Genomic DNA, 26,691 nt, shown 5'->3' with positions numbered 1-26,691 from the left:
TTGAAGGTTCGAGTCCACCCAGACCAACCTCAGAAGGAAGGCCTGGCGATCTACTTTCGAAAAATCAGCCATTGAAAACCCTATGGAGCACAGTTCTACTCTGATACACATGGGGTCACCATGAGTCAGAATCTGGAAACTGTTAAAAAAAAAAAAAAAGACTGAATAAAATAAAAATAGGGCACGTAAAAGAGGTGGGGGATCGGAGAAGGCTGGAGGAGCGAGAGGGTGTGGGCGGTCCTGCCCACTTCCTCCGCAGGCCTCGGGGAACCTATTGTGTACCCACAGATTAATGCAGCTAAATGGGGAGGGGTCCTTCTTGGAGAGGCTCAGGGTGATGGGGAGGGGAGAGAGAAGTTTCGAGATCCTTTCATCATAGCGGGGGCGTGGGAATCAACCTCCATAGAGTCGAGTCTGACTCCTGGTGACCCCATGAGTGCCCAAGGGTGACAGAGAAGTCTCTATTCAAGAGTCAGTGGGCACCGTGGCTGTGACCAGTGTGGATGGGAACCTGGGGAGCCTCTACAAATATTCTGGATACTGTGGGATGCCCCCCGGCCCAGGATTTGCACAGGAATCTGGGTCAGGAGGGAGCCCAGCAATGATGGAGCTGGAATATTCTACGGCAAAGCCTTTGCAGATTATATCTGATTTGAAGAAAGAAGGGAAAGGGGACTCTTCTTTGACTCCACGTAATAGAGACAATGCATTCCTGCTCTGCCTGGATGGGTTTGCGGTGTGAATCCCAGCGAAGAGACAGCAGCAGCCGTGTTAGCCACTGAGTTTCATTCCTGTCTTATCCATGTGTCTTAAATGCCCCAGCCTATGGAGTCAAATTTGCAGGCCTCAAACCGGTTTGGTCCAGTGCGAACCCCTGCTAAGAATTTGCATTTCTAACAGGTTCCCTGCTGAGAATTGGCATTTACAACAAGTTCCCAGGGAGTTATACATAAGAATCACCCTGGGATTCTGATTCAGTATATCTGGGGGTGGTAATGCAAATTCTCTACAGAGAACTTGTTGGAAATGCAAATTCTTGATTCTCCAAGATGAAAGGTGAGCCCTGGCTGCCCCTTTAACACGTCTCCACTGAAGATTTAGGAAAATGAGAAAACAGCAGAGCAAAGAGACTTCTATCTGCTGCTGGTTGTGGGCATTGTCAGAGCCCAGAGCCCAGTTCCACCCAGCACATCCTCAGTTGGATGTCGGATATCTAAGGAGGCTACCTGGTGTCCCAACCCCACCTGAGACCCCAGATGGAGGAGGAGCCTGTGTTCCAGCCCCACAAGCATGTCCTACCCTATGGCCAGGCTTCTGGAGCCTTCCTTACCAGCCATGATGGCTCTGAGCCTTTCAGGGAAACCCTACTGTGATGGTTAATCTTATGGTCAAATTGGCTAGGCTTTGGTACCCAGTTGTTTGGCCAAACACTAGATGTTGCTGTGAAAGTATTTTGTAGGTGTAGTTAACATCTATAATCAGCTGACTCTAAAGGAGATTACTCTTGTTAACATGGGCGGGCCTCATCCAATCAGTTGAAGGTCTTAAGAGGAAAAAATGAAGTTTCTGGGAGAAGATGGAATTCGGCCTTGAGACTGTAACATAGAAATCCTGCCTAGGTGTCCAGCCTGCCTGCCTGCCTGCCTGCAAATTTCAGACCTACCAATCCCATAATCACATGAACCAATTCCTTAAAATAAATAAATGTCATCAATCGCTCTCTCTTCCTCTTTAAGTTGCCGTCCAGCCAATTTCGACTTACGGCAACTATGCGTGTGTCAGTGTAGAACTGTGCTCCACAGGTGTTTCAGTGACTGATTTTGGGGGATATAGGTCTCCAGGCCTTTCTTCTGAGGTGCCTCTGGGAAGACTCAAACCTACAGCCTTTTGGTTAGCAGCTGAGCACATTAACTATTTGTACCACCCAGGGACTCCTCCCTGTAAAGGTATATATATGGGGTCATTGGACATCAGTATCTTCCCCAAGTCAGGGTCATTGAGACTTATATGAGCCATCTGTGAAACTCAACTATTTGGATTATCTGGGTCTGGCCACTTCTGGTCCGATGCCTGGGCAGGACTTGGTGCTGGCTAAAGGGGACGTCCCAGCTTTGCACCTTTCCCAATTACCTGTGATCGCCACTCCCAGCCTACAAGATGCAGTGGCACAAGGACTCAGGTGCGTGCTTGTGGGCAGCCATCTGGTGGTGGTACAGTCCAGGGTGTCATGAGAAAAGAAGGGCTTCTCAGAGGGGACATACTTTGCAGAGACGCCACATTGGCAGCACCCTAGACACTTCGTATAACCGCACTGCACCCTGTGGAACCACAGGTCTCAACATCCCCCCTTGCAGGAAGCATTTCTCACACTTGCCCTAGTGACAACCCCAGAACAAAGGGGTGTTGGAGGCCTCAAAGGTGAACTCAGGGCCCCTCCACCATGCAAAGCCGACTTCGAGGTTTGAAGTGACAATGCTTCTGATCCTACGCTCCCCGTGACTTCAAAGCACACGGGGCCACATCTTGGTCTTGTCGTGGGTCACAATCAAGACACCATTGAGTCCCGCCTGCTGCTAGCACCAGGAGGAGGGTGCGTCTTGCAAGCTGTTGGCCTAGGACGGGGTCTCAGGCCTGAAGTGGAGGCAGGGAGGTCTGGTTTAGCCTCCGCTTCTAGCTCCTGGAGCCCATCCTTGACCTGCTGTGCGCACTCCCTGGGATGTCCATTCCCTGCCCCGGTTGGCAAGGAGCGCAAGGTGGCTGTGATGGCCCTTTGAGAGGAAGCTCCAAAGCGCCACTTTGTGGGTCTTTGAGTCCTTGTCCTCCTTAGCAGTGGGGCTCACCATGGCCCCAGCCTGCCTTCCCTTGGCTGTGGGAAGTGCCTGTGCACAGCACGCCCTACCAACCAGGGGGTTTGGGGTCTCCACCCAGGAATGCCTCCATCCCCGCCTCAGGATTGTCGTGCACACCAGCCTCTGCTCACACCCACAGGGGTTGCTCTTCCCAGTTTCTTTCCTCATTGATCTATTGACAAAATTCCTTTAACTTCTGTTAGTCTCTACAGTTGTCTACAGGTCTCAGTCGTTCCAAACACCTATGCCATTACTATTTATTTATGGCAGCTTGCTGCTACAGGGTGATCTTACTATTCCAAATATCACTAGTAACCCATAGCAGTTACAGAGGGGACACTAGTAGTGATTCACTGGTAGAATTCCCACCTTCCATGTGGAGACCCAGGTTCAGTTCCTGGCCAGTGCACCTCATGTACAGCCAAGTGTCTGTCAGTGGAGGCTTGCATGTTGCTATGAAGCTAAACAGTGTTCAGCAGAGCTTCCAGATTAAGACAGACTAGGAAGAAAGGCCTGGCCACCTACTTTAAAAAATCAGCCAATGAAAACCCTATGGATCACAACAGTCCGATCCCCAGCTGATCACAGGGATGGCGCAGGACCCAGCACTGTTTTGTTCTGTTGTGCGTGGCTTCACATGAATCAGGGGCCGACTCAGCAGCAGCTAATAACAGCAACAACAAGCAGCAACATAGCATTAATATGATGACTTTCAGCTTCATACGGTCCCAACCAAAAACCCGTTGCCATGGAGCTGATTTCAACTCATAGCGACCCTATAGGACAGAGTAGAACTACCCCATAGGGTTTCCAAGGAGTGACCGGTGAATTCTAACTGCCAACCTTTTAGTTAGCAGCGGAGCTCTTAACAACTGCACCAGCAGGGCTCCCATAGGGCCCCTGAGAGGTGACTGAAAAGGAATATAGTTAATATATGCAGCGTGTGGGCTGGCATTTTCCAAGTCAAACCCTGTCTAGGGCATGGCCTGGATGTGCATTGGCTCCTGGCTCCATAGCAGATGACACCGGGGTGTGACCAGGCTGTCCTCAGGATTAGGGGGCACTCAGAAGAAAGGGGTGGCCCGGGCCATGACCTAGCAGCTCACACTCTCCAGGAGCTCTGGACTGGTTGGCAAGATTCACATGTAAGGAACCAAGGGGAAAAATTCAGATCTAACCTGGAGAGTCGGACTGCCTTGTAGGTGGTCAGGGAAGGGAGGGGTCACCAGCAGAGGACCCCTGCAGAGCTGACTCTGGGTCTTTAGTTCCTTGGAGGCTAGCAGGTCTCTTGTGCTGGGCCATATGGTGTATGTGGACCTAGGACCTTAGAAGGAAGCTCTAGTGGTCATGGTAGTATGGTATAGACAGTGAGCGGAGGTTGGGGAGAGGGGAGGGACTGTGGTGGGGACAGGTGGGGTCTGGCTCCTGGCCACCAGGGACAAGCCACTGTCATGCTCAGGAGCACGCATGAGTACCTGTTTCCTGTGGCCTCAGGCTCCATTTCCAGGTGACTACTGAAAGGACCAAGAGTGTTGGGTCATCTGGCAAGGGCCATGAGGGGCCCAGCCCTTCTCTGGAACCAGACGAGGTCACATGACATCATACAAGTTGCTTTATTTGGTAAACCAGATGAATTGAATTGTTTATTCCAATTAATTATGCTGGTTTCACAAATGCCCATGTAACAGGTGTGTCTCAGCTTTCCCAGTCTAGGATAAATATGGCCACGTTTATGCCCTAATAACTTCTTCAAGCCACCACTGGCTTTAGTAACAGAAAGTTTGGCAGGGGGCCCCCGACTCACTAGCTGCTGCTTGCTTGGGGGGTAGGCCCTCAGCTGCTTGCTCACCTGGAGGTGGTGCTCTGCCCCCTTCTGTGCCTGCTGGGCCCCACTGCCAATTGTGGGCCAGGCTCAGTGGCATTTCAGATACAGGAGACCAGAACGTGGACCTTCCACAGAACAGCCACTCTGGACTGCAGCATTCAGCCTGTGCCTTGCTTCCTTCGGCCCTGATGAGTTCTCTGATTCACAGGGCAGGATGAGTCCCCATGGTGATAGAGAGGAGGTCTTCTCCTCCCCTCAGGATATTGGGATCAGTCAAAAGGTCTCCAAACCTCACCCACAGGCCCACAGTTGCCATTTCAACCAAGACTGCTGCACCCCTCCATGGACCTATGCCAATAGCTTGTGGATCTTTCTAGAAGAAGACTGAGTTGGTAGATCTAGCTAGAAGAAGACCCAGCTGGTGGATCTATCTAGAAGAAAACACAGCTGGTGGATCTGTCTAGAAGACTCAGCTGGTGGATCTATCTAGAAGAAGACCCAGCTGATAGATCTATCTAAAAGAAGACCTAGTTCATGGATCTACGTAGAAGAGGACCCAGCTCGTGGATCTATCTAGACTGCCCACCCTTTATGGTGATCCTCCTCTCAGGCATCTAGAGCCCTCTCTGTTACCTGGCTCAGGGAGAGCCAAGCTGCCCACAGACATGACTTTATGTTTGAGCATTGCTGGGATGGTGAGTGGTCTGGTCACCACTGTATATCATAGACACAGTGCAACATGAAGAGAGCCATTCACCTCCACCAGGGCGAACTCCAAGCTCCAAATGCAAAGAGAGAAGTTGAAGCAGGAGCAGTCCCTAACTCCACCCACCCATGGGCTCTGAGTCCCAGACCCTAATCCAGCCCCAAAAGTCCTGTTTTCTATGACAGTCTGAGTCTTTAGAAGTAGCACAGTTGGCATCTCTGTGCCCCTTGGCAGTGGGATGGGCAGCCGAAGGAAGGCAGGCAGAAGAAGAGTGTCCAGGGTGAGGGGCAGTGGGGCAGAACTCTGCCTCATTCCGGGTTCCTGGAGGGCCCTTCTGAGGGCCGGAGTCTTTTGTCCTGGCCGCAGTTACCCCGCCACACCACGTCTACCCCTTCACTGACCCGTTTTTCTTCACCCTTCACTCCAGCCACACACAAGGCCTCTGGAGTGCACCCAGAAGAGGGAGTCAGGGGCTGGTGGCAGCAGGAGAAGAGGGGGCTCCTGCCCTTGAATGGCTGTCAGTCTAGTTGGGGAAATGAGGTTCTCAGGCAGGAAGCAACTCTGCCCTCAGCTCTTCCTGCCCATCCCCTCCCCCACCACCATCCTCACACCCCTCCCAGAGCCAGCCCCAGGACTTCAAGCCCAGGTGATTGCTCAGCCCCCTCCCCAGCAGGTCTTGGGTTTTATCTAAATGGCCCCCACAGGTCTTTGGCCACCACTTGGCATCAAAGCCTCCTACCCCACAGGTAGAACAGGGCTGCTTTTCTTCCCAAGACTTTCACTTTGTCTACATTAAGGCTCAGCTGTTATCTCCTCCCACTCATTCTGCCTACCCCACAATTTATCCTTACAATCGTTTGACTCATTGGAATAGCTGAGTCATCTGAAGGCCTTGGGCTGTGACTGTGCCTCCTTCTTTAGATTGTTCAGAGCCCAATCCAAGCAGGGATCCAATTGTTTACAGTTTCCAACCAAGTTCTGCCAAAAACCCTGTTGCTATCTTTCTCAAAGCCAGGTTTTTGTATCTTGGGAACAAAATGGCCCCCCAGTTCCTGGCTGACTCATTTTCTCACTCCTAGGCACTGGAGAGGGGCAGCTCCATAGGTAGTGCACCCAGGGCCAGCTCCACTGCCAGGACTCAGATGTGCAAAGAAAACTCACCTTCATTGTCCTGTGGCTGAACTGAACCAAGCCTGGGTCTTTCTAATTGTTTTCACAGAAACTGAGTCCAATGAACACCTTGGTCTGTTCAAGATAGAAAGCTGGTCACATTCCCTATTTACCCTCACCCAGGATATTCTTTCACAATCCCTCCTCCCCTGGGCCAATTGCAAAAGCGCCATGCAGGCAACACCCTGATGGCAGTGGGATGGGAGAGGGTAGCCTCCATCACACTCTGGCTTCCTTCCCCAAGGGTATCCTGTCCCCTCTCAGGTGTCACCTACCTCTTTCTGCTCTATTCCCATTGCTTCCACAAAGTATCCACAGTTTTACCATGAACTGGTTCATGCTACCCCCTCAGTCCTTGCATGTCTTTCTTGTGGGCATAGGAAGGTTTGGCTGACGAGCCACGCCTTTCTAAGGCCCATGGGAAACTTGGGGCCGTCCTGTGTACTCGCTCTGCCTCTAACATTCCCACTTGCTGTCATCTCTTTGAGGTTGTTGGCCAAGAGACTTCCAGAAGGGATGGGAAAGTAGAAATCTTTTCCCCAAGCTAGAAAGGGGGATTGATCCTTCCTCCTCCATCTCTGCCCAGGACACCCTCCACCATGACTGATTCTCTTGAATCCCTCTCCTAACTCCTCTTTCTCTCTCTCTTTTTTCCCCTATAGAATTTCATAGTCTAAAAGAAAGACAGGGTAGAGTTGAAAAGTAGTCTTGTTCATATGGTCATCTCATTTTCTTCCTCAACTCTTCTGCCTCGTAGTTTTTGGACTTAGAACTCAAGAATTTGTCTGATTCTCAGGTTTTTCAGAAATCCCCCAAACACTTGGTGATTCAAGTCAAGTTGTCTGGATTTAGAGGAAAGGTCTTTGGGGTACAATGAGCCAAGATGGCTTTCACTGAGCATCGAAAGGGGAAGCATCTCAGTGATTAGTGATCCATATATCCCATCACGTCAAATACTTTGGAACAGACACCTGCTACTGGAATTCAGGGATGGGGTTTCCTTCCTCTGAGCAGGGCTTCTCTTCCCTCAGTCCCTGGTGATCGTGGTGTCCTGGAGGAACAGCTGGGCCCTGGAAGGCCGGTGTGCCATGATGTTCACGCGGAATTCTTTGATGACAAAGTAGTAGCAGAAAACATCCAGGCAGCAGTTGATGTTGGAGAAACAGAGGGACAATTGCAAGAAGAAGCTGATGTTCTGCTTAGCCCTGCACTCCAGGATAAACCCGTTCCTCACCAGGAACTGCAGGAAGAAACCCAGGTGCACTGGTAGAAAGGAGACCACAAAGACAGCCAGGCTGGACGCAATGGTCCAGATGCAAGCCCTCTGCTGGACCCAGTCCTGAGTGTGGTCCTGACGGCCAAGGAGAATGTGAATACTCTTGGAGGAGCAGAAAGCAACGATGCCCAAGGGGAGAAGGAACCCGAACACCTCCAAGGGGAAGAAGATCTCTGGGCTCCAGGTGCCATCAGACATGTTGTGGAAGCATGTGTACTCTTCCATTTCCCCGTGGAAGCTGTAGATAGGGATACTCCCGACCCACACGAGGACCCAGATGGCACAGCAGATCATGAAAATCTTCCTGGGCGAGCGGAGGTGGCTGACCAGGAGTGGGTACTGGATGGCCAAGAAGCGGTCCAGGCTGATGAAGCAAATGGTGAAGATGCTGCCGTACAGGCTGATGAAGTAGAGGCACTCGATCGTGGTGCAGAAGGAAGGCAAGGGCGCCTGCACGTGGGACAGCACCAGCTTGAACGGGAGGGAGAGCACCAGCAGCAGGTCAAAGACCGCCAGGTTGATCATATAGATGGAGGTGGCAGCATAATCCGGCCGCCTCTTCCTCAGGAAGGAGCTGAAGCGTCGGATGGCCAGCAGGTTGAGGACTAAGCCCAGGATGAAGGTGGGGATGTGGACTGCCAGCTGCAGAGCTTTTGTCAGCTCATCCACAGCAGTGAAGGAGCAGTTTAGAGGGCTCATGGTCTTCCCTGTGACACCAACAACAGATTGGCTGAGGGTCCTTTCACCCTCCTGAAATGATGGGCTCAAATCTTTGTCAAGAATAATAAACACTTCCCCTTTAACATGCCATAGTTTGTGTTCGTGGAGTAGCAATTACAGAGCACTGAAAAGAAAGAGAAAATGGACATGACCTCTAATCCTGCTACCCAGATGTAACCACTGCTACCTTTTTGTGTATACCATTACAGGCTTTTTACACACACACACACACACACACACACACACACACACACACCCCTTTTTCTTTTGCAAAAATGTAACCATACTGTGCAGGCGCGTTTGTCTCCCCTCCCTTTTTTTTTTTTTTTTCCAATTAGAACTCCTTCTGTTGAGAGTAGTACCACCACCACAAACCTGGACCCAAACTGGTTTAAGCAAAGAGAGAATGTCACACACTTGGAAACATGACAGCTAGGATCAGGCTGACTTCAGGTGCAGCTGGATCAGAGATTCCAGTGCTATGACCAAGACCCAGCCCCTCTTTCTCTCCTCTCCTTCATCCAGATAGTTGGACAGAGTTGACCTCAATCCTGACTTTGGGTGGCGGCAATCAGTACATCACCCTCCCCTGGGCACTGTGTTTGGCTCAGGGATGGACATTTTGGCTCACACAGAAGCAATGAAAAGCAATAAGATTTTTGCTTCGGTTCTAGGCAGGAAGTGGTGGGCTTTTTTCATTTTTAAGACCCTATATGCAATTCAAGGAGCCCTGGTGGTGCAGTGGTTAAGCGTTCAACTGCTAACCAAAAGGTCAGTGGTTAGAACCCACCAGCCGCTTCACAGAAGGAAGAAGCGGCAGTCTGCTTCCGTAAACATCTACAGCTTAAGAAACCATATGGAGCAGATCTACTGTGTCCTATAGGGTTGCTGTGAGTTGGAATCAACTTGATGGCAATGGGTTCATATGCAGTGCCATTTAAGAGCACCCCAACCCTCTCTAAGGGGGAAGACAGATCTATAGATGATAGATACATAGGTAGCTAGATAGATAGCCAGGTAGCTAGGTAGGTAGATAGATAACATTCATTCAGTACTGTGTGCGACCTGATATACATTATTTAGTCTGGCGGCTTTTCAAAATGAATAGTCTATTCCTTCTTAAATGTTAGGTTTTTGTATGAGCTTATGTCTCAAGAGATCTGGGAAAATGTATTTCCTCGTGTTTGAAGCTTTAGACTCTTGTGGTCTGTGTGACCACAGCCCGCAGTAGTACAGTGTGGAACCTTCTGGGGAGGCCCATCCAGGACTCAGGCCTCCAGGTGTAATCACTTCCACTAGAGAATGCCTAGAATAAACACAAGCTGGCAAGCTGTGTTTGCCTGTGAACACTCCAAAATAGCCATAGGCCTATCTCAAAAAAGAGCTCAAATAACTGTAGCCAATAAGATAAATTTCAAAATTGATGACAAAAAACTCTATCTAAATTGTTGTGGATTGAATTGCGTCCCCCCAAAATGTGTTGTAAATCCTAATCTCTATGACTGTGGTTATAATCCCATTTGAGAATGGATTGTCTTTGTTAAGTTAATGAAACACAATTAGTATAGGGCGTGTCTTGAGTCAATCTCTTTTGAGACATAAAAGAGATTGAACAAGCAAGCTAAGAAGTAGAGATGGGGGAAGTGAGATGCCAAGCCACATGAAGACTGCCCAGGAGCAGAAGCTCAGAAGAGATAAGAACCTTCCTTCAGAGCTGATACAAAGAGAAAGGCTTCCCTTAGGGCGGGCACACTGAATTCGGAGCTTTAGCCTCCTAAACTGTGAGAAAATAAATTTCTATTTTTTGAAGTCATTCACTTGTGGCGTTTTCTTTAGAGCAGCATTAGATAACTTAGACAAGATCTAACTGAAAAGTATCATAACATCAAAGAGGAAGAACAAATTGGTTTGGAGAAGTCACCTTCAAGGGCAGAAATAGCTGAAAACCAAGAACCACAAGAGATAAGAGCAAATACAAGTCTATGTTCAAAAGAGCTCAATAACATGGTGAAAAAGGAACTTGGAGCATTTGTTTTTGACTGAACCACACTCGGACAAACTCCATGGATGCTGAGTTCTCAACGTACATTGCTGGTGGTTCAAAGAATAGGTCTAAAATGGCCAAGAACAACATCAGTGATGCTGAAAGACCAGCCCAAGCCGAAAATATGGCTGAATTGAACAAACCATGAATACCAAGGGGACAAAGTGGACAGGTCTGACAGGAAGCATAACCACCTAGGTGCCAGGACCTGTCTCAATTGTCTGTACCAGGTATGGAAAACAGACATGATCGGACCACCTGTGTTTTCCACTGGGGCTGTCCTACAGGTCACACCTGACTTACTGACCACTTTCCAATGGAACTTCTCAAATGTTAACCTTTGAAGCCAGAGAAAGCATTCTATGGACTGGCAAAAAGAAATTAGATTGAAAAAATCCTTCCACCGAATGGAAATGTGAGTGGACACTCTGAAAAATTAATCTTCTGAATTCCCTCTGAAAGTACAAGGAAACTGTCGTGGATTGAATTATGTCCCCCCAAAAACGTGTGTATCAACTTCGTTAGGACATGATTCCCAGTATTGTGTGGTTGCCCTCCTTTCTGTGATTAAAGGGGATTAGGGTAGGATTGTAACACCCTTACTAGGTCACATCCCTGATCCAATGTAAAGGGAATTTCCCTGGCGTGTGGTCTGCACCACCTTTTATCTGACAAGAGATAAAAGGAAAGGGAGGCAAGCAGAGAGTTGGGGACCTCATACCACCAAGAAAGCAGTGCCAGGAGCAGAGCGCGCGTCCTTTGCACCTGAGGTTCCCGCGCTGAGATACTCCCAGACCAAGGGAAGACTGATGCATCACAAGGACCTTCCTCCAGAGCTGACAGAGAAAGAAAGGCTTCCCCTGGAGCCAGCACCCTGAATTCAGACTTCTAGCCTCCTGGACTGTGAGAGAATAAACTTCTCTTTGTTAAAGCCATCTACTTGTGGTATTTCTGTTATAGCGGCGCCAGATGACTAAGACAGAAACCTTTTTTTTTTTAAATCGAGAGCTTCATTGAAGTAACCTTTAAACCATAAACAGAACTATCCCCGAACTCATCTTTAAACTAAACAATAAAAAAAACAATAGTTTAGCTTAATTATCAAAGAATGTCTGCCTTGAGCATTGTACTCATTGTACTCTTTTAAAGAATTTTCTATATGTGATCCAATTGACAACAGCAACTCAAAAGTTTAGATGAGAATCTAGGGGGCAGTGAATTTCTGTTAATGGTGGTAGAATAATTCGAAAAAGGGTAGCGAGAATGGTGCTAAACTTGAAGAATATAATCAATGTCACTGAATTGTACATGTAGAAATTCTTGAATTGGTGTGTGTTTTGCTGTGTATATTTCCACCAAAAAAGAAAAAGGAAAAACCAGGAACTTCACTAGGATGAAATGAAAAGACATAAATATGCCCCAGGCTGCAGCAAGAGGTAAAACCATCATCCTTCTGGAAAACGACTTGATAATGAAAACCGGTTATACTTGTAGTCTGTGACTTGGTGCTGGGCCCCTGCTCTGGACCAACCCACAGGTCAACACTAATCAATTTATCGCAAGGCTAGGTGGGTGGATGGGTGGCTGAGTCAGCTTGTCTTATGAGAAGCAGGCGCTAAGACAGTATTAGACATCTATGAGATTTATTGGGAGGAAACACCAGTGAAAGATAAAGGGGAAAGGGTGCGGTAGTAGGCAGGGAGAGCCTACAGCCACAGAGCAGGGCTGATGCCTGTGGAAGGAGGGAAAAGGAAGAACTGGGTCAGAAGAGCTCCAGACCACAGGTAGCTCTGAGAAAGTCTTGGCCATGGCAGTGGATGTCCCTGAGCAAAGGATGCCCATTGGAGGAGCCCTATGTCAAGATAGAATTGCTCAAGGCTAGTCCCCCCATCATGTTCAGTCACGGGTTGGGAGCAATCCAGACAGAGCATGGCCTCAGCATCATCACCATGTGAACCAGGAGGGGCAGAGCTGGCTCTCAGTCAACATGCTCCCCCAGCAGGTTCTGTGGAAGGGAGGTCTGAGCAGCACGCCTGCACAGCCCACTCATGTGCCCTTTCACACTAAGGCTGGTCACAGGCAGCAGCAGAGACCCTCCCAGTTACATTCCTGCAGGACTACCTGCAGTGTGTGGCAGTCTTTCTTCAACAGGACCAGCTGGATCCTTTCATCTCACTGAAGGATTTGAGTGAGGACAAATTCCAGCCTCATACCAGGAGGGAAATGAAATTGAATGGAGAAAGGTCATGGGCCAAGCAAATAGGTCCCTAAATAGAGCTGAAGGGCGAGACGACCTTCGTTGATCACCAGCAGCATGGTTCCTGGAAGGTGGGGCTGAATTGAACAACAGAGAAAATGAGAACAGAGATGATAAATAGGTTGGAGGAGATGCCATGTTTCATGAAATAAGGGTCATGCCCAGAGGTACCACTTACGTTCTTAAATGTCCTTAATATAAAGCCTTTTGAACATCCACGAAATAAACAAACCAACTGCCTTGGAGACTTCTCTGAAAAAAAAAAAAAAAAATGCCAGAAGAAGTTTAAGGGAGAAAATTTGAACACAAGAATTCATATCCAACCAGGCTATAGTTCAGGTGTGGAGGCCACAGAAAGACACTCCCAGGTGTGCCTGTTAGCTGCTGTCGAGTTGGCCTCTGACTCGTCACAACCCCACTTACAACCGGATAGGCCCATTGTGATCCATAGGGTTTTCACTGTCGGATTTCCAGGAGTAGATCCTAGTCCATCTTAGTCTGGAAGCCCCACTGAAACCTGTTCAGCATCACAGCCACATACAAGCCTCCACTGACCAATGGGTGGTGGCAGCGCGCTGGCCAGGAATCAAACCCGGGTCTCCAGCGTGCAAAGTGAGAATTCTACCACCTAGCCACCACTGCCCTCCAGGCATACATAACCTCTTGGAAAAAACCTGCCTGAAAGTTTAGGGCTCCATGAGATAATAACAATGAAGAATGCAAGACTGAAGAAATCAAGGTGGGAAAGCTTGGAATAGAGCACTGAAAGCAGGGAACTATGGAAACAGACTTAAATTATGCATGATGGTCAAGTGCTCGGCTGCTAGCTGAAAGGTCGGTGGTTTGAACCCACCCGCTGCTCTGCGGGAGAAAGATGTGGTAGTCTGCTTCCGGAAAGACTACAGCCTTGGAAACCCTATGGGGCAGTTTTACTCTGTCCTCTCGGGTTGCTATGGGTTGGAATCAACTCAACGGCAATGAGTTTTTGTTTTTTTTTTTAATAGTTACAAATTTAAAATTAAAAGAAGAAGCAATAAAAGATAATCTTTTAAAGATAGGATTTGGCAAAGGCAACATGTTCTTGGAGAGGGGGAGTGAAGATAGTGGAGCATAATAGTACATGACGTGGAGTAAATGGCTCTATTAATATCACATAAAGAGGAATCGAGAGTTACTGCTCCATTTTTTACTTTGATAATTAGAGTGTCTTAGTCTGCTAGTGCTGCTACAACAGAAACACCACAAGTGGATGGCTTTAACAAAGAGAAATTTATTCTCTCACAGTCCAGTAGGCTAGAATTCCGAATTCAGGGCATCAGCTCCGGGAGAAGGCTTTCTCTCTCTGTCGGCTCTGGAGGAAGGTCTTTGTCATCAATCTTTCCCTGGTCTAGGAGCTTCTCATCACAGGAACCTCAGGTCCAAAGGACAGACTATTCTTCTGGCTCTTGTTTCTTGGTGGTATGAGGTCCCCCTGTTTTGATGCTTGCCTCTTGCTTTTACATCTCAAAAGAGATTGGCTTAAAACACAACCTCGTCTTGTAGATTGAGTCCTGCCTCATACATAACTGCCTCTAATCCTGGCTCATTAACATCATAGAGGTGGGATTTATAATACATAGGACAATCACATCAGATCACAAAATGGTGGACAATCACACAATACTGGGAATCATGACCTAACCAAGTTGACACATATTTTGGGGGACACAATTCAATCCATGACAGAGGAGTGTAAGCTTAAGATTTTATTTGAAAACCTTAAAGTAACCACTGACTATTAAAAACAGGATATTTATTTTAAAATCACCAAAGAATAAATATTAAAAAAAAAAACAAACAGACTATAAAGCATAGCAACAATTATGAGGATGGCACAGGACTGGGCGGTGTTTTGTTCTGTTGTACATAGGGTTGCTACAAGTTGGATCCTACTCGACAGAACCTAAGAACAACAACATATAGCAAAGGGATAAATGGAATGGAAAAAGAATTTAAGTATAGAAAGTACAACAATAAATTTAAGAAATTCAAGCTTCCCTTTATTAATTGGCAAAGATTCACAGATCAGTAAGAAATAAAGTTCTACTCATTGCTGCTTATAAAGGGCACACTGAAATGACACAGATATTAAAAATAAGTTATACGATGACATAGCAGACAAATATAAACAAAAAGAAAGCCAAACTTTCTATATTCGTAATTAAACCAAAACCAAAGCAGTTGCCGTCACCTCCAACTCATGGCAATTCCGTGTGTGTCCGAGTAGAACTGTGCCCTATAGAGTTTTCTTTTCTTTCTTTCTTTCTTTTTTAATTTTATTTATTTTGTTGTTGTTGAGAATATACACAGCAAAACATACACCAATTCAACCAATTCTGTATGTACAGTTCAGTGACATTGATCACATTCTTCAAGTTGTACAACCATTCTCACCCTCCTTCTCTGAGTTGTTCCTCTCCCATTAACACAAACTCACTGCTCGCTAAGGTTTCTGTCTAGCCTTTTGAGTTGCCATTGTCAATTTGATTTCATATAGATAGTTCTTAAAAGAGCGTAATGCTCAAGGCAGACATTTTTTTACTAGTCAAGCTAAACTATTGTTTGGTTTCAAAAAGACTTCAGGGGATACTTTTGATTCAGGGTTTAAGATTATCTCAGGGCAATAGTTTGGGGGGTTCATCTAGACCCCATGGCTCCAGAAAGTCTGGAGTCCGTGAGAATTTGAAATTCTGTTCTGCATTTTCCCCTTTTGACCAGGATTCTTCTATGGAATCTTTGATCAAAATGTTCAGTAATGGTAGCTGGGCACCATCCAGTTCTTCTGGTCTCATGGCAGAGGAGGCAGTTGTTCATGAAGTCAGTTAGGCATGTATTCCATAGCCTCCTCCCATTCCTGACTTTCCTTCTTCCTCTGTTGCTCTAGCTGAATAAAAACCAGTTGTTGTGCTTTGGATTCATAAATTTTTCAATGGCTGACTTTTTGGAAGGAGATTGCTAGGCCTTTCTTCCGAGGCATCTCTGAGTGGACTCAAACCTCCAAGCATGTCAACCGTTTGCACCATATTCATAATTAGTATTACAGAATTTGAAAAAAAAAAAAAAGCCACTACTCAGGACTATGCAAGTCATTTTATGTTAATAGAAGAAAAACTCAACCATAAAGACAAACGAAGTGATCTTTTATGCACTAACTGGTGACGTATAAAATACATAAAGTAAAATAGAATTTAAAGAGCCAGGAAAAAAAAAACTTGAAACAATTACCATTGAGCCAATTCCAATTCCAACTCAGGGCAACCCCATGTGTGTGTCAGAGTAGAACTGTGTTCCGTAGGGTTTTCAGTAGCTGTGCTCTTTTGGAAGTACATCAGGCCTTCCTTCCAAGGTGCCTCTGGGTGGATTTGAACCATCAAACTTTCGGTTAACAGCCAAGGGCTTAACAGCTTGTGCCACCCATAGGCAAAGACAGATTGTATCAGCAGACTGTAACAAACTATAGGTTAAGACATATCAAATGGGCGAAATATAAATTAGAATACAAGATGACATGAATAATATATTAATACAGTTTAATCGTTCTTAGATTTGGTTTTAAACAAATAGGCAATCCACTTTCTCCACAAGTGTCCAAGAAACAGTTGCCAAAACGAATTATCTACCTTGTAAGAACAAAACCTCCCATAAATAAATCAAGCAGGAATTATATTGGCTGTATCCTCTCCTCCCAATACACAAAAACCTAGGAAACAAAAAATATCATTGGCTATTTAAAATTAAATTGAGAACTACAAAACAAAATGTAATCCAGAAAGACTAGGACTTTTTAGGTTGGTTGTTCAAAAAAAAAACACAACTATACAGAATGGGGCCAAAATTATTTTCAGAGAGCCGTAACTGCAGAAATTATGAAAAAAGGAACTAAATAAATAAACACACCACTTGAGCATTTAGAAAACAAAAAAGTCCTAGGGAAATTAGGAAAAGGAAATGTACAAAGATAAAAGGAGAAATAAGTGAATTAGAAAAGAGGTAAACGCCAGAATCAATAAATTTGACAGCTGGTTCTTGTGTGCGTATGTTGTGGGGGGCGGGGGGGCGGTGACAGTAGCCTAAACGAGACACATACCTCTGACAACTATGACCAAGAAAAAAGATTCAGATGAGTGTAACTAGAAACAGGGAGAGGCTAAGGTAAAATGGAAAGAACAAAAATAATTTTTAAAAAACTGCCTCATCACTTGTGTGATAATTCATTGAAAACCTCGATGTAGTTGATGATTTCCAGGCAAGACATAATTGACCACAGCTGATTCCAGAAGAGGTGGCCCAAGAAGTACTGGTTCTTGGTCTAAGCTTCTCTTTAATTTTCACTTCACTTTCAGAAGTGATTAGACCAATAACCATGGAAGAAACAGAATATTATCAAAGAATTGTCGTTGCAACAGGCACTAGTTTATTTCCAATTTTCAAGGAACTCTATCAACTATTTCTGAACATAAAGAAAAAAAAAATTTTTTTTTTAATTAATTTCTATGATTAACCTCACTTACCCAAATACTAAAACTTGAGAACTTTAGCACAAAAGAGAAAAATTATGGCTCAAGTGCCCTCATGAATACACATGCAAACAACCTGTTTTACATATTTCCAGATAGATTTTAATATATTGAAATTATAGTTTATCCTGCCAAATAAGATTTACCAGAGAAATGCAAGACTGTTTCCACATTAGGAAATCTATTTTTATTGTACACACATTAATTTATCACACTATTAAAGCAAAAAGGAAAAGCTGTCTAATTGTATGAATAGGTAGGTTTTCATAAAAGTCATTTATGAAGAAGGAACAGAAAGGTACTTCTTAAACATGCTGAAGAGCAACCTCGTTACACCAATGTCCAACATTGTGTTTGATGGTAAAATAATAAAGGCATTCTTGTTGAAATCCCTTCCTAACATCCAGAAGTTCCAGACGGTGCGATAAGACATTCAACAGAAATCAAAGAAATAAAGGAGATACCACCAAAATCAATAACAGAAAGTAAGGCTGAGTCAATAAACGATATTGAGACTTCCGTTAAAAATTAGGGGGTAAAAAACCAACTTAGATCCTCATCTCGTACCAAAGAGCAAAAGAAGTTCTAAATTTATTAAGGAATTTAATTAAAAAAAAAAAATCAAACCGTAGAAAAACTAGATGAAAATGTAAGACAATCAGTGGGAAAGCAGTTTGGTTGCTAACCAAAAGGTCAGCAGTTTGAATCCACCGAGCCACTTCTTGGAAATCCTCTGGGGCAGTTCTACTCTGTCCTATAGGGTTCTATGAGATGGAATCGATTCGACAGCAACGGGTTTGGGTTTTTTGGTATAAAAGTCACTGGAAGTTTTGACCTTAGAATGACTGAAAAGCAAAACAAACAGGAAATACACAGGACAAGTCTGACTGCCCAGAAATGGAAAACTTCTTTCTGTTAAAAAATGTTTACCATCAAATTATTAACAATGCAGAAGAAAAACTAGATAACTGGGACCTCCTAAAAATCAAACACCTACACTCATCCAAAGACTTTACCAAAACAGTAGAAAGACTACCTACAGACTGGGAAAAAGTTTTTAGCTATGACATTTCCGATCAGTGCCCGATCTCTAAAATCTACATGATGCTGCAAAAACTCAACTACAAAAAGACAAATAACCCATTTAAAAAATGGGCAAAAGATATGAACAGACACTTCACTAAAGGAGACATTCAGGTACATGAGGAAATTCTCACGATCATTAGCCATTAGAGAAATGCAAATCAGAACTACAATTAGATTTCATCTCACTCCAACAAGACTGGCATTAATCCAAAAAACACAAAATAATAAATGTTGGAGAGGTTGTGGAGAGATTGGAACACTTATACACTGCTGGTGGGAATGTCAAATGGTACAACCACTTTGGAAATCCATTTGGCACTTCCTTAAAAAGCTAGAAATAGAACTACCATATGACCCAGCAATCCCACTTCTTGGAATATATCCTACGGAAATAAGAGCCTTTACACAAACAGATATATGCACACATATGTTCATTGCAGCACTGTTCACAATAGCAAAAAGATGGAAGCAACCAAGGTGCCCCTCAACTGATGAATGGATAAATAAATTATGGTATATTCACACAGTGGAATACTACGCGTCGATAAAGAACAGTGAGGAATCTGTGAAACATTTCATAACATGGAGGAACCTGGAAGGCATTATGCTGAGTGAAATTAGTCAGTTGCAAAAGGACAAATATTGCATAAGACCACTATTATAAGAACTCAAGAAATAGTTTAAACAGAGAAGAAAATATTCTTTGATGGTTACGAGAGGGGGGAGGGAGGGAGGGTGGGGGAGGGAAATTCACTAATTAGATAGTAGATAAGAACTACTTTAGGTGACAGGAAAGACAACACACAATACAGGCAAGGTCAGCACAACTGGACTAAACCAAAAGCAAAGAAATTTCCTGAATAAACCGAATGCTTCGAAGGCCAGCGTAGCACGGGCAGGGGTCTGGGGACCATGGTTTCAGGGGACATCTAAGTCAATTGGCATAATAAAATCTATTAAGAAAACATTCTGCATCCCACTTTGGACAGTGGCTTCTGGGGTCTTAAACGGTAGCAAGCAGGCATCTAAGATTCATCAATTGGTCTCAACCCACCTGGGTCAAAGGAGAATGAAGAACACCAAGGACACAAGGCAATTACGGACCCAAGAGACAGAAAGGGCCACATAAACCAGAGACTACATCATCCTGAGACCAGAAGGACTAGATGGCGCCCGGCTACAACCGATGACCGCCCTGACAGGGAACACAACAGAGAACCCCTGAGGGAGCAGCAGAGCAGTGGGATGCAGACCCCAAATTCTCATAAAAAGACCAGACTTAATGGTCTGACAGACTAGAAGGACCCCAGACCTTCTGTTGGCCCAGGACAGGAACCATTCCCAAAGCCAACTCAAACAGGGAGTGGACTGGTCAACGGGTTGGAGAGGGATGCTGGTGAGGAGTGAGCTTCTTGGATCAGGTGGACATTTGAGACTATGTTGGCATTTCCTGCCTGGAGGGGAGATGAGAGGGTAGAGGGGGTTAGAAGCTGGCGAAATGGACATGAAAAGAGAGAGTGGAGGGAGGGAGCAGGCTGTCTCATTACGGGGAGAGTAATTGGGAGTATGTAGCAAGGTGTATATAAGTTTTTGTGTGAGAGGCTGACTTGATTTGTAAACTTTCACTTAAAGCACAATAAAAATAAAAAAAAAAGTTACATGTTAGCAAAAAAATGTTTACCATCAAATAATATACTGGAGCACACAAAATATAAATAATATTGTGAATAAATTATTTACTTTCTCTATGAGCCATATATAAAAATATATGATACCAAGACCCACCATGGATAAACAGGCAAAAGATGTTTCTAGAAGTTCCTAGAAGCAGAATTAAAAAAAGAGAAGACTTTCACTCATTAAGTTTAGCAAAAGAGCTGGCAAGAGCTCTGTGAAACAGTCCACCAACATGCTGCTAAGTAGGCAAATTAATATCCAACTTTTGGGATTTGAAAACTTATATCGCAAGCCATAAAAACCTTCCTAGTCTCTCAATGAACAGGAGAATTTACCGTAGGTAAATCAGGCAAAGAAGGGGAAATTATGTGTGGAAATTTATTCACTTTGGTTTTTTTTTTTTTTTCTAATAACAAAAAATTCACACATACATTGAAATGTCAACAAGAGGTTAATTTCACTGTGGTAAATCTACTCAATGGAAAATTTTTCGGTCATGAAAGGTTATGTTTATGCTGACCATGTTAAGTAAAAAAACCCACAAACTATAGAATTATACACACAGAATGATTTCAGGTATGATTTTTAAAAACCCACTCACAGGGGAAAAAAACCTAGAAAAAAAAATTTCTGTACGTCAAATAGTAGTTGCATTCTAGCAGTTAGACGGTGAGAGATTTTTAAAAATCTTCTATCTTTATCTTCCTCTCTTTTTGGTGTGTTTTTTCCAATTCATTAATGATAATGTGAACACATCTTTAAAATATTTTAAATTATATTAAATGCTGGAAAAAGGAGAAAATTAAGACTAGCTTTTGACTTTCCCTTACGTATCGCAGAAGAAAAGTGTGGGCTTGTGTGCCAGAAGAACGAACAAATTGGTCTTAGAAGAAATACAGACAGAATGTTCCTTAGAAGCAAAGATGGCAAGACTCCAACTTGCTTACTTTGAACTCATCATCAGCAAACTGCTAGAAAAGGACATCATCCTTGGTAAAGCAGAGGATCAGCGAAAATGAGGGAAACCTTCAACGCGGTGAATTGACGTGGAAGCTGCTGACAGTGGACTGAAACAGACCGACGATCATGAAGACAGTGCAGGACCAGGCGATATTTCATTCTGCTACATATAAGGTCACCGAGAGTTGGAGCCAACTTGATGGCAACTGATGACAACAACCAATACTCAGCTGATGAGACATAAATCTCGGGAGGATCAAAGATGAGCAGGTCAAGATGTGGCATGCAAGAGACTTGGGAACAAAACATGAAGTGATGGAGAGAACTGGAAATGACAGGTGAGAAAGCAGGTCCCATCTGGGATGAGTGGGCAACAGAAAGAGCCCAAACCGGGATAAGTCTCGTTGTCCACAGGTCAGCCATTCTATTGTAAAAACTGTTCATAACAGTAAAGAGCAATATGGAAGAGACCCAAAACGCCAGGCTCACAATGAAAATAAAATACTTAAGATATATTTCCCCAAAGTGTGGTGAGCTATGAATAGAAACAAATGTAAAAGTTAACAACTGAAATATTTTCTAAATTAGATATTTAGGCTAAATTATCTTGTCTCTTTTAAAGGTGCAGAAGGAAGAGAAAACTCACAATGGAAACTGAAAATGAAAAAACCTCCATGTCTCAATATGTAATGCAGAGGGAAGATGCCGTGGAGGCTAAAAAGATGCAACAACGATTATATTAATTACTCCATAAACAGAAGCACCCATCAAAAAAAAAATCAAATCACCTTTTGCTACCAAGAAACACAGAGAAAACCAAAAGAGACAGAGTAAAACAATAGGACAACCTGTTTTCTCAAGCACACAGAATGCCAAAAAAGAAGAGAATCCAGAATCTGACAGTCAGTTTTTTCTAGTGAAGAGGTTTGAGAGAGGAACCTGGAGGCTGCACATTGGGAACAATTATAGTAAAGAATTAAAACACAAAACGCTCAAGTTTGTGTTCCAAAGAGCGTAGCAAGAACCGCATAATGGGAACCTACCAGAACTGCAAAGAGAAATAAATAGACATGGAAATATAGTTGTAGCTGGAGACCTTAATTCCCCCTCTCAGAATACCATTGATCAGATAGAGAAATGAGAGCTTCGAGCAGCCCAATTAAAAAGCAGAACCAGCAGATCAATGACAAGGATGCAATCAAGGGAATGTACTCTCTTTATGAGGGTGCAAGGGTCTTTCACAACATTTATGCCATTCCTGGCCTAGGGCAAAGCACTCAAAGGCCACGGCAATTCCACATACCTAGTTCTCAACCGGTAAAGAAAACACAGCTCTTTGCTGATCCTAACCACTTAGCTATGGCTTCATGATATTAATAACATATAACAGACATTTCTGCATGGTCTCTCAAATCCCCTCTTAAAAAACGCAAGTCAGAGCTAAAATTAGGGGTGCATTATGGAAATATTAGAAATGGAACAAATATGTTGCAGTCCTGGGAGGTTGTTATAATTGTCCCTATTTTATAGATAAGAACAGCAAGTAAGGCTCAGAGAAGCTAAGGAGTCTGCCTGAGGTCAAACAGGCAGTGAGGGGTCTAGCTGGAGCTCACATCCTGAGTCTCCTCTTTATCTTCTCCGGGTCCCAGTCCCTCTCCAGCATCCCCTGCCAGAGTGCCTGGGACATCCAGGAGCTTCTAGCTCACCTCCTCACCCCTTCCCATGCCTGGCTCCGTCAGACACTCCCCTCTCTCCTCACAGGCTTCCCTCCCTCCTAAAACATCTTAAACAAAAATGGGAATTCCTATGTGTCTTTGCAAACAGGAAAGAAAGTGAGCAGTGAAGTGAACCAAAGCTACACATAGAGAATCTAGAAGAGGAGCATGGGGTACCAGTGGCCCCTTGCATGTCTCTGGCCAGCCTAGGATGGTTTGTCTGCAGGAGTTGCCAGCAGGGTGGGGCCTGTGCAGAGGTGAGGGAGCCACACACAGCAGGTGTAGAAAGGACTAGAGCTGCTCATAACCCATGGAAGAAAACACGTCCTCGGCACCCTTCAATGCTCAAGTGGAGCCCCACTGTACGACTTCAAGGGGCAGTGAAGGGAATGGGTTTCCTTTTAAAGCCTGTTAAATATATTAAATATTAAATATATCTCTATTAAAACCAGATTATCTTGCAGCCTGAGTGTCTGAGAGCAGACAAAAACAATCTCGTGAGGTAGTGAGCTCTCCGTCACCAGAGGTATGCAAGCAAAGGCAGGAGGCCTGTTTAACCAGGATATTGTCAAGTGAATTTACACAGATAGAAATGTCTTACTGGAGGGTTTTTTTGTCTTGTTTTGTTTTAAAATCTGAACTGGGATTTTCTTTCATAAAATATATCTTCTAATGTTTAGTGTTCTAAAGTTAGGAAACCCTGGTCACGTAGTGGTTAAGTGCTACAGCTGCTAACCAAAAGGTCCGCAGTTTGGATCCGCCACGTGCTCCTCGGAAACTTTAGGGGGCAGTTCTACTCTGTCCTATAGGGTCGCTATGAGTCGGAATCAACTTGATGGCAGCGGGTTAGTGGGTTTTAATGTTTAGTGAAGATGAGAGAATACCCCATGCATGAAGGGACTAGACTGGGAGTCCTGACTCCTGAATTGGCTAGTTGCCGAGTCTCTGTCTTGGTTCTCTCATTCGTAAAGCCTCCTCGACCCTGCGACCCTGGAGCCCGTGGCCTCCTTGTACTGGCTCTCTCCCTGCTAACTCGGGCTGTGATGCCTGCGCCGTGGTACCCGCGGGTCTGCTCGCGCTTTCAGGATCCGGTGTGCCCCTCAGGACAGCCCAAGGTTATGTCTGCACAGCTGAGATAACTGAACCCAGCTCTCTGGCTCAATACCAAATCTGAACTTCCATCCCTTTGTGGGCTGGATTTTCCCGAGAATGCAAACCACAGGAAGAACACAACCTTGAAGAGGTTTGCTGGCTAAAGAGTCCTCCTCTCTCACCCCGCCAAGCCCGTATCTACAGAGAGCACTGTGATGCCAGCCCTTAGATGTGGTAGAGCCAGTCTGGGGTGAGCAGAGTTGGTGGCAGCCTGAGGATGTCGTTTGGGAGGCCCTGGAACATTCCTCCAGACAAGTCATCCCATCCAGTTTCGTTGCCTGAAATATTAATGTCCTCTGGGTTGCCATGTTGAATGACGCAGTTAGATAGAAATATTTACTTGGCTGCAGCTGCCGGCCACTAACACCATAGTATGAATCAGTTCACCTGTCTACTCTGAGCTCGGAGTCCCTGGGTGGCTCAAATGTTTAAGCACTCGACTACTGGCCAAAAGGTTAGTGATTCAAAGTCACCCAGAGGTGCTTTAGAAGGATCTGCTTCCGAAAGCTCACAGCCTTGAAAACCTTATGAAGCAGTTCTATCTACACACCTGGGGTTGCCACAAATTGGAATCAACAAAGCGCAGCCCAGACCTGTTCTCCCCCATCCCGTCACTCTCAAGGAAGAAGCTAGAACTTCCAGGGTTCCAAATGCTACTGTGTCTTCCCTCCCAGCCTCTCCGTGTGACACTTGGTCAGTGTTCTGGAACAACCCAGGTATAACCTATAACCTCAGTCAAAGCTTATGGGGTCCTTACTAGGGGCAAACACTTCACATCATTTACTGCACTCGAGAGCCCCTTGAGGACGAAGTCGTTATTGGCACATTTCCCAGCAAGTTAAACTGAGGTTAGGAGAGTGGCTAGCGGGCTCCCAGCCATAGCCCTGGCGTGCCACGAGCTGTGTGTGACTCTTGAGAGTGCTTAATCTCAGTACTTGGTGATTCCCCATAAGATTTCTGTGGAGCCAACAGCCGCCCGGCAGAGAGAGGTGGCACGCAAGCTGAGCTAGTGCTGCGGAAGGCTCCTGGGCCACCTACGGCAAGGCTTCCCCAGCCCTCAGACGCTGCAACCCTGACTCAAATCAGGAGGAAGCTGGGGGTTAGTAGAGAAATGTCAGCAGCAATCAGGGACAAACTAGTCGTCTGCCCGCTGCTGCTGCTGTCACAGAGGCTGTTGGAGGCTGCCACGGGGCTGCCACCTGGGGTGCCTATGTCGGGGCAGATGTATACAGAGGCTGCCCATGGAAGCCCCCTGACATCAGGGAAGTCTCCTGCAGTCCCCAAGAGCACCATCAGGTCAGTGGCTCTGTGCCTCAGTTTCTCCAAAGGACTCAGGGGCGCTTACCTACAGGTGGTCCAGTGCATCTGAGTGAGCTGCGAATCGTCATGGTCTGCTCTGGGCTGGCTGCCAGCCTGCTGGGGAGAGTCACTTCCCCTCCTGGCCTCAGCTTCCTCATCTTCAAGATGAGGGGGTGGGACCCGACACTGTCTAGGGGGCTCCAGCACTGGCCTCATCTGACCCAGGGCACTGCCTCAGGGGCTGCAGATGGGCTTTGGAGGGGTCCCACCCCCAAGCGGAATTAGAAGGTCGGCTTGGGAGAGTGTATCTGCACGCTCGCTGAGCTTCCAAAAACAGTCAAGAGCCACCATGTGTGCCAAGGCCTGGAAAAACTTTGCGAAGAAGAAAGGAACTGTGTCCCACACACAGATGTTCTAGTTCCAGCATCACATGGGGACAGGGAGTGTCTAGGACAGTCTGGCCCCCCATCCCAGGGTTTGTGCCTCTGGCATCTGGTAGCTTGGGGTTTGGTCTTCAGGGTTGCTGCCCAGAGAGAAGGTCGGTACCAGCACCTCCATGTTTAGATTGCTGGTACCGGGAAGGCCTCACCACTCAGGGATGCCCCGGCGTCTATGTGTGTGTGCCCGAGTTCTCCCTGGGACCTTCTGTCCCAAGGCTGGGAGACCGGAGACTCCCTGTGGCCTAGAGTGGCTCTGATCAGATTCCCACAAATCGGAAAGGTCTGGGCTGAAATGCAGCCGGCTGGTCAGTGCCCAGTGCCGGGAGCTGCTGGGGGGTCGGGCCAGGACCAGACCAAACCAAACCCGTTGCCATTGAGTCAATTAGGCCGGATATTTTTAAAGCTGTTAAAGCTATGACTTTCAGATGTCTACAGGAATAGAAACGGCCCAGGAGGTCGGGGTGCTTCCCAGCAGGGGGCCTTTGATATAGTAAAATGGCTCTGCCCCACCACTGCCCCCAAAATCCAATCCCCACCTCCCCCTGAGGTTACCACTGTTAACAGCTTCTTCCAGAGTTTCATACGAGTACGTATACGCCTGTAATCTTATTTTCTCCCCCTTTAAACACAAAGGTACAGTACTCTCTGCACTGTTCTGCAGCCGGCTTTTTTCACGTACCACCTCATTGTCCATCTCCCTATCTGAAATGTTTGCTCCTGCCTGTGGTTTGCCAACGGCCCTCAGCAAGGGGGTAACAGCGGATCCTCGCAGGGGAGCCTCAAAGGTCTGAGCTCCTATGGGTGCAGCAGGCAGCAACATGCCCAAGGCCCCACCCTGCAGGGAGTCATAGCATGAAGAACGTGCTTTCTCAGAAGGTTTCCCTTCCTGGGCCACCCTGGTCATGCCCCACCCTCTTGCCTTCCAGAACAAATTAGAGGCCGTGACAGCTTAGGTGGGT

General features: G+C 45.8%; 1 protein-coding gene and 1 long non-coding RNA gene across 7 annotated transcripts in view; one reads left to right on the top strand and one right to left on the bottom strand.

Annotated features, from left to right (window-relative positions):
• Positions 1–25,417, top strand: part of LOC111752758 (uncharacterized) — a 54,392-nt gene extending 28,975 nt beyond the window's left edge. Inside the window, exon 2 of the long non-coding RNA XR_010322209.1 lies at positions 21,749–25,417. This is a non-coding gene — a long non-coding RNA (uncharacterized LOC111752758). The remainder of the gene's footprint in view (positions 1–21,748) is intronic.
• On the bottom strand, positions 1,428–25,694 carry GPR55 (G protein-coupled receptor 55). Of its 6 annotated transcripts, XM_064286562.1 has the most exons (5): positions 25,339–25,694; positions 16,112–16,340; positions 13,026–13,099; positions 12,712–12,924; positions 1,428–8,670 (listed from the first exon to the last, which is right to left on the bottom strand). In XM_064286562.1, exon 5 carries the CDS (start codon positions 8,523–8,525, stop codon positions 7,578–7,580), a length of 948 nt encoding a protein of 315 aa, XP_064142632.1. In that variant the 5' UTR covers positions 8,526–8,670; positions 12,712–12,924; positions 13,026–13,099; positions 16,112–16,340; positions 25,339–25,694; the 3' UTR covers positions 1,428–7,577. The 6 variants fall into 6 exon arrangements, with proteins under 6 accessions (XP_064142632.1, XP_064142634.1, XP_023413532.1 ...); XM_064286564.1 differs by lacking the exon at positions 12,712–12,924; XM_023557764.2 differs by lacking the exon at positions 16,112–16,340.
• Between the last annotated feature and the right edge of the window lie 997 nt (positions 25,695–26,691).

Source organism: Loxodonta africana, chromosome 6 (genome assembly GCF_030014295.1).
Source record: "Loxodonta africana isolate mLoxAfr1 chromosome 6, mLoxAfr1.hap2, whole genome shotgun sequence".
NCBI classification, from domain to species: Eukaryota; Metazoa; Chordata; class Mammalia; order Proboscidea; family Elephantidae; genus Loxodonta; species Loxodonta africana.
Note: the sequence above shows the minus strand (reverse complement) of the source record. Positions and strands in the feature narration are given on the sequence as shown.

Excerpts from the sequence above, each read along its gene's own strand:
- GPR55 (XM_064286562.1), bottom strand. The coding sequence starts at position 8,525 with ATGAGCCCTCTAAACTGCTCCTTCACTGCTGTGGATGAGCTGACAAAA.